The sequence below is a fragment of the Phyllobates terribilis genome, unplaced genomic scaffold, assembly GCF_046119375.1.
Source record: "Phyllobates terribilis strain yellow unplaced genomic scaffold, ASM4611937v1 Scaffold_2__4_contigs__length_985480577, whole genome shotgun sequence".
NCBI lineage: Eukaryota > Metazoa > Chordata > Amphibia > Anura > Dendrobatidae > Phyllobates > Phyllobates terribilis.
In genome coordinates this window covers 829,911,508-829,928,121 of record NW_027362762.1, presented here as the reverse complement: position 1 = coordinate 829,928,121, position 16,614 = coordinate 829,911,508, and the positions used below count along the sequence as shown (strand labels likewise).

Genomic DNA, 16,614 nt, shown 5'->3' with positions numbered 1-16,614 from the left:
CACAGCCACCAGACCTGAACCCAGTCGAGATGGTTTGGGGTGAGCTGGACCGCAGAGTGAAGGCAAAAGGACCAACAAGTGCTAAGCATCTCTGGGAACTCCTTCAAGATTGTTGGAAGACCATTTCCGGTGACTACCTCTTGAAGCTCATCAAGAGAATGTCAAGAGTGTGCAGAGCAGTCATCAAAGCAAAAGGTGGCTACTTTGAAGAACCTAAAATATAAGACATATTTTCAGTTCTTTCACACTTTTTTGTTAACTATATAATTCCACATGTGTTATTTCATAGTTTTGATGCCTTCAGTGTGAATGTACAATTTTCATAATCATGAAAAAAGCAGAAAAATCTTTAAATGAGGAGGTGTGTCCAAACTTTTGGTCTGTGCTGTATATATCTTTCATAGTCTCCTTTATTGTATATATTGCCAACCCTTATTACACAGTACCCTCTCTTGTTATGTGCAGCACTGTCCCTTACATATCGGATAATATAGCACCCTGTTTTTTATTACATACCATCCTCTTTTGTTAGATATATAATGCAATGATGGCTGATGAAGCATGGGAAAGCTTCTTTTCTGATGGAGGTGACTGATGGACTGGTCTTCTGGTCCATCAGCAGTCACTTTATATCTAACATGAGACGACTATGTAATAAAAGAGAGCGCTGTGACTGACAAAAATAACAAGATTACGCTATGTAAGGGACAGCACTGTACATAACACCAGTGGAAGCTATTTAATAAGAGATGGCACCATATATAACTAGAGAGGATGGTACGTAATAAGGAAGGGTGTTATACATAATAAAAGTGGAAACTATGTAACTAAGGACAGCGCTATACATAATAAGTGAGTACACTATATACTAAGGGACTGTGCTATACATAATAAGGCTACATTCCTGCATCCGTGTGCAGTGTCTGTGTGCTGCCCGCTTTTACAGACACATTGAGAATGTCCTCAAAATTGGATCAGAACAAGACATTCTCTGGTCCATTCACGGGTGTGTGAATGAACCTAGAAAACTCTTCGAGTTCGTGTGCCGTCCAATAAGAAAATCTGGCAGCACATGGACATTTCACACAAATGTGAGAATGCAGCCTAAGTTATTTTACAGATAAGATTATCACTCCAAGTCACACAGTGCAGATACAGAATAATATTCACATCCAGGCACTTACTGCTGATGTCACATCTGATTAGAGTCGGTTTCTGCTGCTTCTCCATATGGTCAGACCTTCATGTTGACATCTCCTAGCCACGAGTCATCTTGTCACAATGATCACCGCAGCCCTGAAAATAGAAAGTTCACATATATTGTATACATACATGTGTCTCCCCCGCACTGCGCCCCTGAATACAGATATGTACACCACCATTGTTATACTATTAGCGACGCACCAATCAAAATATATCCATCAGTGTCCTCTCTCCCACCTCCATCATTGTCCTCTCCCCCACCTCCATCAATGTCATCTCCTCCAGCTCCATCATTGTCCTCTCCTCCACCTCCATCATTGTCCTCTCCACCACCTCCATCAATGTAATCTCCCACACCTCCATCATTGTTCTCCACCACCTACATCATTGTCCTCTCCCCCACCTCCATCATTGTCCTCTCCCCCACCTCCATCAATGTCATCTCCTCCACCTCCATCATTGTCCTCTGCCCTCCTCCATCATTGTTCTCCCCCACCTCTATCATTGTCCTCTTCCCCACCTCATCAATGTAATCTCCCACACCTCCATCATTGTTCTCCGCCACCTCCATCATTGTTCTCTCCCCCACCTCCATCATTGTCCTCTCCCCACCTCCATCAATGTCATCTCCCCACCTCCATCATTATTTTCCCGCACCTCCATCATTGTCATCTCCCTCACTTCCATCATTGTCTTCTCCCCCACCTCCATCATTGCCCTCTCCCCCACCTCCAACATTGTCCTTTCTCCCAAATCCATCATTGTCATCTCCTCTATCTCCATCATTGCTCTCTCCACCTTCATCATTGCTCTCCCCATCCCCATCACTGTCATTTCCCCCATCTCCATCACTGGCATCTCTCCCACCTCCATCATTATCATCTCCCTCACCTCCATCATTGCTCTCCCCACCTTCATCATTGTCCTCTCCCCCACCTCCATCATTGTCATCTCCCCCATCACCATCATGGTCATCTTCTCCACCTCCACCATTGCTCTCCCACACCTCCATCATTGTCATCTCCCCATCCCCATCACTGCTTTCCCCTATCCCCATCACTGTCATCTCCCCCACCTCCATCATTGCTCTCCGCCACCTCCATCATTGTCATCTTCCCCACCTCCATCATTGCTCTCCATTCCCATCATTGTCATCTTACCCACCTCCATCAATGCTGTCCCCCACCTCCATCATTGTTCTCTCCATCCCAATTATTACTCTCCCCCATCTCCATCAATGCTCTCCCCACCTCCATCATTGCTCTCCCCCATCTCCATCATTGTTCTCCCGCATGCCCATCATTGTCCTCTCCCCCACCTTCATCATTGCTCTCACCCACCCCCATAATTGTCCTCTCCCAATCTTCATTATTGTCTCCTGTACCCCCATCATTGTCATCTCCCCTATCTCCATCATCATTGTCCTCCCCATCTCCATCATTGTCATCTCCCCCACCTCGATCATTGTCATCTCCCCCACCTCGATCATTGTTCTTCCCCACCTCCATCATTGTTCTCCACACCTCCATCATTGTTCTCCCCACCTGCATCATTGTTCTGCCCCACCTCCATCATTGTTTCCCCCACCACCCCTCATTTTCCTGGCCTTCTCCCCAGTGTAGTAGTAAAAAAGTAAACAAAAAAAACAACACTTACCTATCTGCCCGTTCCCTCGCAGCATCGTCATTGTCAGCAACTTTATCCCTGACACAGGCCCGCACTGCATGCTGATGTCTTCAAGCCGCATGAGCCTGTGTCAGAGAGAAAGCGCCGGGCAGAGGACGGATTCCTGCAGCTCTGCTGCCATTTTCTCCTGTAGGCAGCGGAGCTGGAGAGACCGCTCCCTGCCCGCCACGTATAATGAGGGCAACCTGGCCCCCTGGAGTCTTGGACTCTGAGAAACAGGCCAGATTGCCCTCAGTATTAGCCGCCCTGCAAGGGACCCCGTCCACCTCCGGGCCCCGGTGTAACTGCACCGGCTGCACAGACAGTATGTCCACCCCTGCTACATTGGTAATGACAAAGCTTATTGTATCAAACAGAGAAATTTTCTAAGCAAAATCCACTAATTCTGGCCTAATGTGCACCAAAAAAGCCTGTCATACAGCATATGTATTAAGTTATGTTCCCATAATATGCTTTTGGTGAGTCTTTGACACTGAGTGCTTTCACTGCATTAAAAACGCAGCATCTTAAAGTTCCAGCAACGATGATGGGATGTCTAGAAATCACTGTGCTATTTTTTTAAGTAGCGGAAACTGACCTGCGGTGCGTGTTTAAAATCCACAACGTCAATTTTTCTTGCAAGTACGTTGAGTTTTATGTGAAGAATTCTCTCAAAGAATTGCATTAGATCTGGAAAATCTGCAGGTAAATGCGCAAATGCATTATTAGTGCCTTTACCCTGTGGAAACGCACTAAAAACGCATGTAATCCACACAAGACTATACCGATAAAGTTTTGTCAAAGCCAAATCCCAGGAAGTATCAAAAACAAAGCAGCTTTATTTAAAGCATGACACACTAAGAATAGACAAAAACGTCAGTGTCAAAAGCATAATAAAAACACATGTAAAAAAAACGCTAATTTATAAATTAGGTGCACAAATGCTGCAAAAAATCTGCAACATCAAAAACTCACCAAAAGCTCATCATAGGAATACAGCCTTAGGCCTTCTTCACACATCCTGATATTTCCAGTACTGGAAAAAACAGTTCTGGTGCTATTCGTTTCTGTGTGTACAATCCGTGTGCCATCTGTGTGTTATCCGTGTGTCCATATGTACCATACATGTGGCATCCGTGTGCCATCCGTGTGCACCATCAGTGTGACATATACTGGAATAGAATGTAGAATATAAATGACAGATGATTAGGTGTTAAATGTGCAAAGATATAGATAGATAGACATACAGATAGATAGAAAGATGTCCATGAGATACATAATTGGTCCAGTGTGTGTAGTTTACTATACATGTTTTTAGCTAGAAAGTAAATAAGTGAAAAAAATGGCATTGGTCCCCCTATTTTTAATAACCAGCTAAGGGAAAGCAGACAGCTGTGAGATGGTCTTATTAAGCTGGAAAGGGCCCAATAATGATTGAACTTGGAGAGTTGTCTGTCAGAAACCTCCATTACTAACCCCATACTCAAAAGAAATAAACACACGCACACAAAAGTCCTTTATTTGTAAAAGTCACTCCCCGATAATTTCCCTCACTAATTTATTTAAAAAAAAATAATTCACACCGGTCCGCAGTATTCCAAATGGAGGTCCCACGACGATCCCTGTCTTCTTCATCCAGCGTATGGAGCCCCATTCAGAGAATGAAGATCCACAGACTGGAGCAGCAGCCACTGCCGGTTCTCACGCTGCACTCCTCGAGAAACCAGCTGCTGTGATGAGCGGTGACGTCAGTAAGGTTGCCACATTTTACAGCATCCTGTTCACACAGAGGGCAGTGCGAGAGCTGGAATGATGAGCAACACCACTCATCATCCTGGTTCTCACGCTGCCCAGTGTGAGACCCGGTGGCTGTGAACTGTAACCTTATGGACATGTGCATGGCCCCATAGATTTAAATGGGTCTATGTGTGTAAGTGTCTCCAGTATGTGTGAAAACTGTCACCATATGTACTGGAGACACTGACCTGTGAAGGAGGCCTTATATGTTTTAGACACTTTTTCAGACGAGGCACAGCTTAATGGGAAAGGATGCATGATCTGAAATGCAACACTGTGGGTTAAAGCCGGCCCAAAATTTGGTTCAAACTATTGAGGCAAATTCTGAAAATCAATAAAAAATATATATATTGAGCTCACCAAGTTACTCGATTTTCAGGGCTGAGAAGACTGTCACCGGTGGGTGCTGATACTGCTGGTGAATCCAGCATTCAACGTAGACAAAAATAGGGTGATCTTCAGCACAACCATCCAGTAAGATCACCCTATTTTTGTCTAATATGTAAACCAATAGATGGTGTAAAAAGTCTGAAGATGCACCAAATTTATCAAACAGCATGAAACACTGATAAATTTTGCCCAAGTGTAGACTGTCCAGTTTAAGTATAATATGTGAAATATTCTTTCGTACACTATTTATTATGATATTTAATTGACTTATGTCAAATGTCCTTATTTTAGCTTATGTATCCTAAATAAAACAGTAATTCCTTTGTATTACAGTTGCCTTGAACGCTTTTTCATCCCCTACTTCACTGTCTTTCATTTCATGTTTGTAGCATCTACCACGGTTACTTTTATTAAAGGAGATATCACAGACTTTAATCAGATATTGTCAGCTGTTAAAGGCGTTGATGTCGTCATACACACTGCTGCCCTTGTGGACTATTTAGATATCTTTCCTTTAAAGAAACTAGAAGCTATAAATGTTGGAGGTAAGTTGGTGATTTGATATTGTTAAATTAAATTGACCTTGGGAACTGCTAATGGAGGGGTTCCAAATTATTGGGCTGTTAAAAATCAACACTAAAGTACAATTCTACCAAGCACTATACGAAAACATGATGTGTTATCCATTACTACATACAATACATTCCATATTTACACTGTCAGTATCTTCATTTCACACAGACAGACCTTAACATTCTCATTAGCAACTGGAAGAAAACATGTACAGTACTGTGCAAAAGTTTTAGGAAAATGTGGAAAAAATGCTACAAAAACAAGAATGCATTAATAAAAACATAGAAGTGTTAATTGTTTGTTTCCATCAATTAACAAAATGCAAACTGAATGAACAAATGAAAAATCTAAAGCAAGTCAATATTTGGTGTGACCACTCTCTGCCTTCAAAACAGCATCAATTCTTCAAGGTACACTTACACACAGTTATTGAAGGAACTCAGCAGAGAAGATCTTGGAGAACTAACCACAGATCTTCTGTGGATGTCGCTTGTGCAAATCCTTCTGTCTCTTCATGTAATCCCAGACAGACTTAATGATGTTGAGATCAGGGATTTGTGGGGACATATCATCACTTCCAGGACTCTTTATTATTTTTTATACTGAAGATAGTTTTATAGGACATTGACCGTATGTTTAGGGTAGTTCTCCTGCTTCAGAATAAATTTGGAGCCATTCAGATGCTTCCCCAGTGTTATTGCATGTTGGATAATTATCTGTCTTTATTTATCAGCATTGAGGACACCAATAACCCTGACCAAATCCCCAACTCAATTTGCTGATATGCAGCCCCAAACCTGCAAGGACCCTCCACCATGCTTCACTGTTGTCTGCAGGTGTCATTATTGTACCGCTCTCCAGCCCAGTCAAACAAACTGCCTTCTGTTATAGCCAAATATTTAAAATTTTGACTTATCAGTCCAAAGCACCTGCTGCCATTTTTTCTGTGCCCCAATTCCTATGTTTTTTTTCACATATTTGAGTAATTTTGGCCTTGTTTCCATGTTGTAAGTATGGTTTTTGGCCTCAATTTTTCCACAAAAAACACTTCTGGCTAGACTACTCTGAACAGTAGATGGGTGTAGCTGGGTTTCACTGGTTGCTGCCAGTTCTTACCTACAATCCTATCTAGAAAAAAAGAAGTATAAATGCCAATAAAAACATTAATATTTATTTCAATTCATTAAAACAATGAGTGTTGAAAAACAGTATTAAAGGAAGGAGAAGCAAATGGAAGGATCCCACAGACAGTCGATTGAGAATATCACAAGGGGTATAGGCAAAATGAGCAAGTATCAGCACATACGGTGAATATATTAAGGCACAATGATGTAAAAGGCCTGTCAACAGAGTCAGCAAAAGTCTATAAAATGTAGCATGCGGAAAATAATAAAGGGTAAGGCAAAATTTAGTAATATCAATGTAGAGACTCATGTTATAGGGTCATACAAGTGCTGTAAGTAAACTCAACGGTATAAAAACCTGTCAGGAATATAAAAATTCAGCACAAGCCTATAAAGTGTTGCATGCAATAAATAAAGACAAGACAAAGTCCATAGTTGATATATAGGGACTCATAAGATATGTATATGACAATGGGCTGAATAAAATGCAAACCTCAAATATGATAACACTTCAACAGGGACCCTAAAAAAACAGGAGTTATGACAAAAAACATATGGACAGTATAGAAGAATACTGAGTAAAAGTAAAGACTAGTGTCAAAGAAGTCAATTCAGCACAACATATCAAACAGTACATGAGAGGTAATAACACCACAGGTATAAGGAGAATGGAAGAAAGAGACAATACAACCTGGTGACTGTGAGGATGAGGACAACCCCAACACGCATTTCGCGTTCCGCTTCTTCGGGGGGGAAGGGTACATAGGGGGTAAAGAAGTTCTCTTATATAGGACTGTGCTCAGTAAACTCACATGTGGCTGCATCGGCGCTGCCGGAAGCTGCGGCGGAACAGAAGCTGCAGCATCAGCGTACCACGTCACCAGGCCCCACCCACCGGCCGACGCATCAGCCTGGGAGGAGGAGAGAAGTGATGGAGATTAGTTCTTACCTGATGGCATTGCTGGATATTTTTTCATTTTGAAGGGAAGAAAGCATAATGTGTCTTTCATCATCTCCATTTAGTTTCCTTGGCCAAACACTATGTTTATGGTCCTAAGCGTTGCCCATATCGTGGTGTCCTCAATGCTGAGAAATACACAATGGCACTTTTCCATCATGGAATTTTTTTTTCCAATTTTCCAGTACATTGTATGTTACAATAAATGATGTCATTCAAAGCTCCAACTTTGAAAAAAAAGACAAGCACTCATACTGCTATGTAGACAGAAAAAGATATGGCTCTTTGTGGAAGAAGGGGAGTTAAAAACAAAATCACAAACACGAAAATCAGAGTTTTAGGCAAAAGCAGATCACAAAACTATAGCTTTGCTATAGAGGATAAAGTCGAATACGACTTGTATCCAACTTAAAGGCTTGCAAAATCATTATTCATACCAGGTTCTTTCCACCAAGATTCAAATATACCTACATATCCACATATAGATATAAATCCACATATTTCCATAAACGACATTATACACATTATAATGCCAATCGACCCTTGAACATGTATCATTTATTTGAATAATACGTGTAAGTGATTGAACTTGCTAACAATAGCTGCTGTACACTGTGTGCAGAATTATTAGGCATGTGAGTATTTTGACCATATCATTTTTATGCATTTTTAACTTGAATGCTTATTGGATGAAATATATAAGGTGATGTGTATTTATGCAATTGAGGAAGGTGCGGCCTAAGGATACAACACCCTTTATCAAGGTGTGCAGAATTATTAGGCAGTTTGTTTTCCTCAGGCAGAATGGGCCAAAAAAGAGATTTAATTGACTCTGAAAAATCTAAAATTGTTGAGACAGATGGAGTCACTTTGGACTCCGCCTGGTCTTTTTCTGCGTTTTCTCATCATTTTAGGCATCATTTTAGCGTACAAGTGTGGTCGACCACAGTTGCGTACATGCCTAAAAGGATAGATACCACAGGAACAGATGCCAAACGGAGTCCAAAATGTCTCCATCTTCCTCATTATAGTGAGTGGTTCCATCAGGCGTATCATCTAAATTGCATTTTTGCAGGATTTGCACAGAAACCCCATCTTAAGTGCTCAGCGTAGAACACAAGAATGTAATCCTAGCCATATTTTGAAAGAGAGCAAAAAGTTTTTTGTACCCAAAAATGTTACTAATAAAAATCCTAACCTATCCCACACAAAACAAGTCACCACTCAGTTCCATCATATGTCATTGGAAATATAGGGGTTTTCAACATTGCTGGTAAAACAAAGATTCTGAAAATGCAACATGGCTCCCACCCCCTCAAACAAAATCCAGTGAAATCTGCACTCTCAAATCCAAATGCTTCTCTCCTTCTGAGCCCCACTGTGCCTAAACCGAGGTAAGCGGCCACATGTTTGGCATTACTGTAGCGGGGAGAGCCCAATTAACAATTTATGGGGTGTGTGGCTCCAGAAGAACAAACTGGGCACAATGTATAGGCACTAAACTATATTTGTAATTCTCCAGAAAAAAAGCATGGAGTGGATGCTATAAAGTGAAAACATCTGTAAGACCAAAGTAGTCACTGCAGCCATAGATGAATTCATTGAGAGGTGTAATTTCTAAAATAAAGTCACATTTAGGGTTTTTCTGCTGTTCTGGCACTTTAGGGGCCCCACAAATGTTATGTCACCCCCAAACTAGCCTAGCAATATCTGTACTCCAAAATCCAAATAGCTTGTCTTACTACTAAGCTCTGCCATCTGCCTAAGCATTTGGGAGAAATTTCGCAACTGGGGTCCAGTTTCATCTATTAACCTATGTGTAAAAATTTGCAACTAATAAAAAAATTACATTTTTACTTTTGTTATATTTCGACATCCCAATGTTATAAAATTCTGTTATTTACCAGTGGGTTCAACATACTCACTATACTCCTAGGTGAATTCCTTAAAGGGGTTGTGCCACCATAAAGAATACTTTTAACCTAGCAGAAAATGTGAAAATAAATGCTTTTGTAATTGACATTTCTTAAAAAATGATGCCGTTTTCAATAAATACCAAGCTTTTATCTGCTGAGGTATGCCCCCTAGCGCCCCCTTGCATTATTCATTTCCATCCTCGTAGTGGGCTATTAGCTGATCAAGTTTGCGCAGTTCTTGTCCTCATAAAAGGTCCCATCAACTCCCCACCCCCAGTGTGCACAATGTAGTCTCCCTCATACAAGTCTGACAGTGCAGGGAGCAGATTGCTATGGAAGCGTGTGAATGAGTCTTCCCAACCCCCCTCTGGGTAGGATTGTTCTGCTTGATAGAGCTGTGTGTGTCTCTCTGCAATCACGCTCACAGCTCTGTAAAACAGAACAACCTCACCCAGAGGGGGGTTGGGAAGACTAAGGCTATGTGCCCACGATGCGGAAAGGCTCCGGATTTTTTCCTGAGCGTTTCTGCATCTCCCTGGCAGAAAAAACGCATGCGGATTGTACATGCGGATTGTACATGCGTTTTTCCTGTCAGGGACATGCGGATGTGAAGCGTTCTTCACATGCATTTCCGCATGCGGGTTGACAAGCGCTTTCCAAGGGATTTTAGCATCACTTGGAAAGTGCTTGACAACTTGGTCACACTATATAAATCCATGCAAACGGCATGGATTTACAGTACAGACCAAAAGTTTGGACACACCTTCTCATTTAAAGATTTTTCTGTATTTTCATGACTATGAAAATTGTACATTCACACTGAAGGCATCAAACCTATGAATTAACACATGTGGAATTATATACTTAACAAAAAAGTGTGAAACAACTGAAAATATGTCTTATATTCTAGGTTCCTCAAAGTAGCCACCTTTTGCTTTGATGACTGCTTTGCACACTCTTGGCATTCTCTTGATGAGCTTCAAGAGTAGAGATGAGCGTTGTTCTACTCGAACTGTTCGCCAATCTCAAATTCGAGCTGTTTTGGGCGGTGTTCGAGCCGTTTGGCGAACACGAACAATTTGAGAAAAATTCGGCTGTTCGAGGTTATGTTTGATAACTGTTCGTGCACCAAAATCATAACTGGATTTTTTCTCAGTAATGATGAAAATTAATGTTAATGCGCAGTTTGAGTGTACAGCGGGGCGGGGGGAGGGGCAGGGGATGGATCTCTGCAGGAACAATGAAGATCTCCATTTTTTTTTTTCTCTTTCCCGCATTTACAGTGGGGAGGTGCAATCTGTCAGCCTATCAGCAGCGCACACACGGAGCGAAGTGCTTTTTTTCACACAAGCAAGGGCATGTGTCATTGGCAGTGTATGTCACATGTCCTTGCCCTATAAGACCAAGCCATTTTCCCCGTCGCCACCATTTTCTCACTGCTGCAGCTGCGTGTTAGACGGCACCGCTGTTGCTGTGTGCGCTATACCTTGTTAATTTCAAGCCAATTTTCGCACAAATCTACAGATAGCTTGGGAGTAGGGAATAGTTGTGATTGCAGTCCTTTTAAGGACTAGGTTACAGCATTTCCTATGACTTTTATCAGGCAGGTCTGTGCTCTTAAATAGATAGGTTGTGGGAGTAAAGACTAATTGTAATTGGAGTCCTTTTCAGGACTAGGTTACATCAGTTCCTATCAGTTTTTGCCAGGCAGGTCTGTGCCAGTGCTGTGCAAGTTTTTTTCACAGCATTTGGCTGAATCTAGCAAAGCTAATCCTTTTTGGCCTATTGCAGAGTGTGTTAGTCAGTGGAGTAGCCTATCTGTGTTGCAAGATATACCACCTGTGTATAGAATACCAATTTTTTTACTGCACCTAGTGAAGTAAAATCTTTTGGGCATAGCATCATTCTATTAGTCCATCTATACTGACCTCCATCAGGTTGCAAATTGAATATCATTTTTTTCTGCATCTAGCTCTGAAAAAATATTGGGCTTCTAGCTGTGTGTGGGACTTGTTGTATTAGTCCATCTATACTGACCTCCATCAGGTTGCAAACTGAATATATTTTTTTCTGCATCTACCTCTGAAAAAATATTGGGCTTCTAGCTGTGTGTGGGACTTGTTCTATTAATCCATCTATACAGACCTCCATCAGGTTGCAAACTGAATATATTTTTTTCTGCATCTACCTCTGAAAAAATATTGGGCTTCTAGCTGTGTGTGGGACTTGTTCTATTAGTCCATCTATACTGACCTCCATCAGGTTGCAAATTGAATATAATTTTTATCTGCATCTAGCTCTGAAAAAATATTTGGCCTTCTAGCAGTGTGTGGGACTTTCTCTATTAGTCCATCTATACTGACCTCCATCAGGTTGCAAATTAAAAATAATTTTTATCTGCATCTACCTCTGAAAAAATATTTGGGCTTCTAGCTGTGTGTGGGACTTGTTCTATTAATCCATCTATACAGACCTCCATCAGGTTGCAAACTGAATATATTTTTTTCTGCATCTACCTCTGAAAAAATATTGGGCTTCTAGCTGTGTGTGGGACTTGTTGTATTAGTCCATCTATACTGACCTCCATCAGGTTGCAAACTGAATATATTTTTTTCTGCATCTACCTCTGAAAAAATATTGGGCTTCTAGCTGTGTGTGGGACTTGTTCTATTAATCCATCTATACAGACCTCCATCAGGTTGCAAACTGAATATATTTTTTTCTGCATCTACCTCTGAAAAAATATGTGGCCTTCTAGCAGTGTGTGGGACTTTCTCTATTTGTCCATCTATACTGACCTCCATCAGGTTGCAAACTGAATATAATTTTTTTCTGCATCTAGCTCTGAAAAAATATTTGGCCTTCTAGCAGTGTGTGGGACTTTCTCTATTAGTCCATCTATACTGACCTCCATCAGGTTGCAAATTCAAAATAATTTTTTGTCTGCATCTAGCTCTGAAAAAATATTGGGCTTCTAGCTGTGTGTGGGACTTGTTGTATTAGTCCATCTATACTGACCTCCATCAGGTTGCAAATTAAAAATAATTTTTATCTGCATCTACAGTACCTCTGAAAAAATATTTGGGCTTCTAGCTGTGTGTGGGACTTGTTCTATTAGTCCATCTATACTGACCTCCATCAGGTTGCAAATTGAATATAATTTTTATCTGCATCTAGCTCTGAAAAAATATTTGGCCTTCTAGCAGTGTGTGGGACTTTCTCTATTAGTCCATCTATACTGACCTCCATCAGGTTGTAAATTAAAAATAATTTTTATCTGCATCTACCTCTGAAAAAATATTTGGGCTTCTAGCTGTGTGTGGGACTTGTTCTATTAGTCCATCTATACTGACCTCCATCAGGTTGCAAATTGAATATAATTTTTATCTGCATCTAGCTCTGAAAAAATATTTGGCCTTCTAGCAGTGTGTGGGACTTTCTCTATTAGTCCATCTATACTGACCTCCATCAGGTTGCAAATTAAAAACAATTTTTATCTGCATCTACCTCTGAAAAAATATTTGGGCTTCTAGCTGTGTGTGGGACTTGTTCTATTAGTCCATCTATACTGACCTCCATCAGGTTGCAAATTGAATATAATTTTTATCTGCATCTAGCTCTGAAAAAATATTTGGCCTTCTAGCAGTGTGTGGGACTTTCTCTATTAGTCCATCTATACTGACCTCCATCAGGTTGCAAATTAAAAATAATTTTTATCTGCATCTACCTCTGAAAAAATATTTGGGCTTCTAGCTGTGTGTGGGACTTGTTCTATTAGTCCATCTATACTGACCTCCATCAGGTTGCAAATTGAATATAATTTTTATCTGCATCTACCTCTGAAAAAATATTTGGGCTTCTAGCTGTGTGTGGGACTTGTTCTATTAGTCCATCTATACTGACCTCCATCAGGTTGCAAATTGAATATAATTTTTATCTGCATCTAGCTCTGAAAAAATATTTGGCCTTCTAGCAGTGTGTGGGACTTTCTCTATTAGTCCATCTATACTGACCTCCATCAGGTTCCAAATTGAATATAATTTTTATCTGCATCTAGCTCTGAAAAAATATTTGGCCTTCTAGCAGTGTGTGGGACTTTCTCTATTAGTCCATCTATACTGACCTCCATCAGGTTGCAAATTAAAAATAATTTTTATCTGCATCTACCTCTGAAAAAATATTTGGGCTTCTAGCAGTGTGTGGGACTCATTGTATTAGGCCATCTATACCAAGCTCCACCAGCTTTGAAATTAATAATAATTTTTAGCTGCATCTAGCCCTGAAAATAATTTTTCCCAATAGTGGTAGCAATAGAAATATGGGGCGCGCGCCTGGCTAACAAAAATATACGCTTCATAACACAATACACCAGCCTAGCGCACTGCATTAATAAGATGGCATCATCGTCTCTCCCAGTGCTAGGCCTACTACGCAGGCTAGTATTCCTGTGCCTAAAACACAATGTATGGGTCCGCGCTAGCCACTATGCTGAGGGGTATAAAGCTGCTGCTAACGCTTTATAACAATTCAATTGGCAGATTTTCACAGAGCTCTTCCACAACGCCCACCCATCGGGCAACAGTTGCCCACCCTCCCTATGGGATCTAGTGGCGAATAGTTGATGCCATTAATCAGAGCGTCAGTTGCCCCGTTAACGTGGCAAGCATACGGTAAGGCATGGGAAGAGTGGACACGACTAGTAGCAGGCAGACGGGTTGACCAATGTGAACAAGCCAGATCACAAGTCACCATAGAATTTCTCCACCAGCTAATGATGAGGGGCATATCAGGGGCGTCAGCGCAGCGGTGTCTGACCGGAGTAGCATTTCACTTCCAACTACTGAATTGGGGAGATGTGACAAAGATTCATCATCAGACAATCCATAAAAGGGTGGAAAAGGGGTCAGCCAAATCAGGAATGTAGACGTCCCGTCCCGTGTCACTAAAACTGATTTCTCACATCTTATCCCTAACACCATTAACATGACACTCACAATTTGAAGCAACACTAATGTCTACTGCATTTGTGATCGCCTTCTTCGGGGCGCTATGTATAAGCGAATTAGTCCCTCAATCCAAAATTACCACCAGTGGACGCTTATTACACCAGGAAGTAGTCATAGCCAATAATGCAATACGTGTACGCATACACCAATCGAAAACGGTTCCAGCGGGCAGGGGTACTTGGGTACTTCTACAACCCACAAACGGTACACTAAGTCGGGTAACAATAGTAAAAACATATCTAACCATCAGATCACAAAGTAATTTCTTCGTATCACACATTGATGGAACGCCATTATCAAGATACCTGTTCCAAGCTATATTTAATAAATGCATAACATCGGCAGGGAACCACCCCAAAGATTACGGGACACAGTCATTCCGCATAGGTGCGGCCACGGAAGCAGCAAGAGCAGGACTGTCAGAAATAGTGTTGAGCCACCCCCGTAGTGTTCGAGTTCGGTTCGGTTCGTCGAACACCCGTGTGTTCGCCGAACTGTTCGTCGAACTGTTCGTCGAACACCTTCGAACACCGTTAAAACCAATGGCAGGCAAACAAAAACACATAGAAACACATAGAAAACACCTTCAAAGGTGTCCAAAAGCTGACAAACTGCTCAGAAGACATAACTAACACATGGAAAAGTGACAAGTACATATAGTCATGCGAAAATAAAAGAGGTGGAGGAGTAAAAGGAGGGGGAGACACAGATATAGGCATGTCATGCCCTTCTAAAATCCAAAAAGTGAGAAGCCGACACGGCCAGTCCGCTCCTGCCCGTGCCACCTCCGTGTCGCCGGGTTTGTGCCAGAGCCGCGGTGAACCCTGACGGCCAGCCCCCCTCTCCCAATACTGGTGCCTGTCCGCTGGTGGGTCGAGCGAGCCCCCCTGTGGTGGAGGCAGCTCTAAGCTTTTTAATTTAAATTGTCTCTCTAATTTGAATGAATACACTTTAAATCCATTTACAAGGATCTATTGGAGGGCAAGTCTCATACCAGCAGCCGCGGTAATTCCAGCTCCAGTAGCGTCCACTAAAGCTGCTGCAGTTAAAAAGCTATTATAAGGATCGAGCTCGGCTGTCCACCGCAAGGCATCCTACTGCCAGTCCCAGCCCCTATGCCTTGGGGTGCCTCCTGATGCTCTTCACTAAGTATCCCATGGTCCCGAAGCATTTCCTTTGAAAAAATTAAGTGTCTAAACTACAGGTGGTGTAGCTTGCTTAACAGCCGGGATAATCCGCTTACTAGCAGACACTGCTACTAGGCACAAAGTATTTCCTGGGCTAGATGCAGTTAAAAATTTGTAATTAGATACTCTCGTTGGATGCTGAGAAAGCATTCCATAGAGTCTCCTGGCACGCCATATATGATTCTCTTAAAAAGCTTGGGGTAGGGGTCTAGGGGACCCTTTTATAGCCAAAATCACGGCCCTGTATCGCAATACGTCACCTAGGCTGAAGATAAATGGAACTGTAGCACCCTGAGGGCTCGGTTGCTAAAGACGTATTGCACCTCACCCAGAGGTGTGATATCTCACTCTCAGGTAAGGATGGAGTGTGGATCAGGACCCGACACCTGCATGCATTACACCACATTGCCATGGGGCAGGGCGACCAATATGCCCCTGAGATGGGCACGACAGTCCCTGTCCCTGGCTGGAGTGGGGGGAGGGAACACTGAGGAAGGGGAACCCTGTAGTGCAGGAGCAGGGAGGAAGCAGTTCCTGGGTGCATTGAGAAGGGAGTATAAAAGGTGGGCACCATCTTAGTTCAGTGCAGAGAAGTCTGAGCAGAAGTGGCAGGGAGCAGGGGCTCTGCATGAGCTCTGCTCCGGAGGCGGGCCTAGTAACAGAGGCCCAGGCCTGGAAGAGGGAGAAGGAAGGAAGAGGAGCGGAGAAGGCTCCAGGAACGAGGAATGAAGGGATCCCAGGGGTGCGGACGGGCGAGTCGCCACCGCACGCCCGAATCCACCTGCGTGGAGGAGT

At 42.2% G+C, this 16,614-nt stretch overlaps 1 protein-coding gene across 5 annotated transcripts in view; it reads left to right on the top strand.

The window, feature by feature from the left end:
- The window catches only part of LOC141231989 (3 beta-hydroxysteroid dehydrogenase type 7-like), a 217,105-nt gene that overhangs the window by 74,787 nt on the left and 125,704 nt on the right, over window positions 1–16,614 (top strand). For all 5 annotated transcript variants that reach the window (XM_073667765.1, XM_073667767.1, XM_073667766.1 and 2 more), the window contains one exon: window positions 5,445–5,600. In XM_073667765.1, the coding sequence (XP_073523866.1) occupies window positions 5,445–5,600 (156 nt within the window). The remainder of the gene's footprint in view (window positions 1–5,444; window positions 5,601–16,614) is intronic.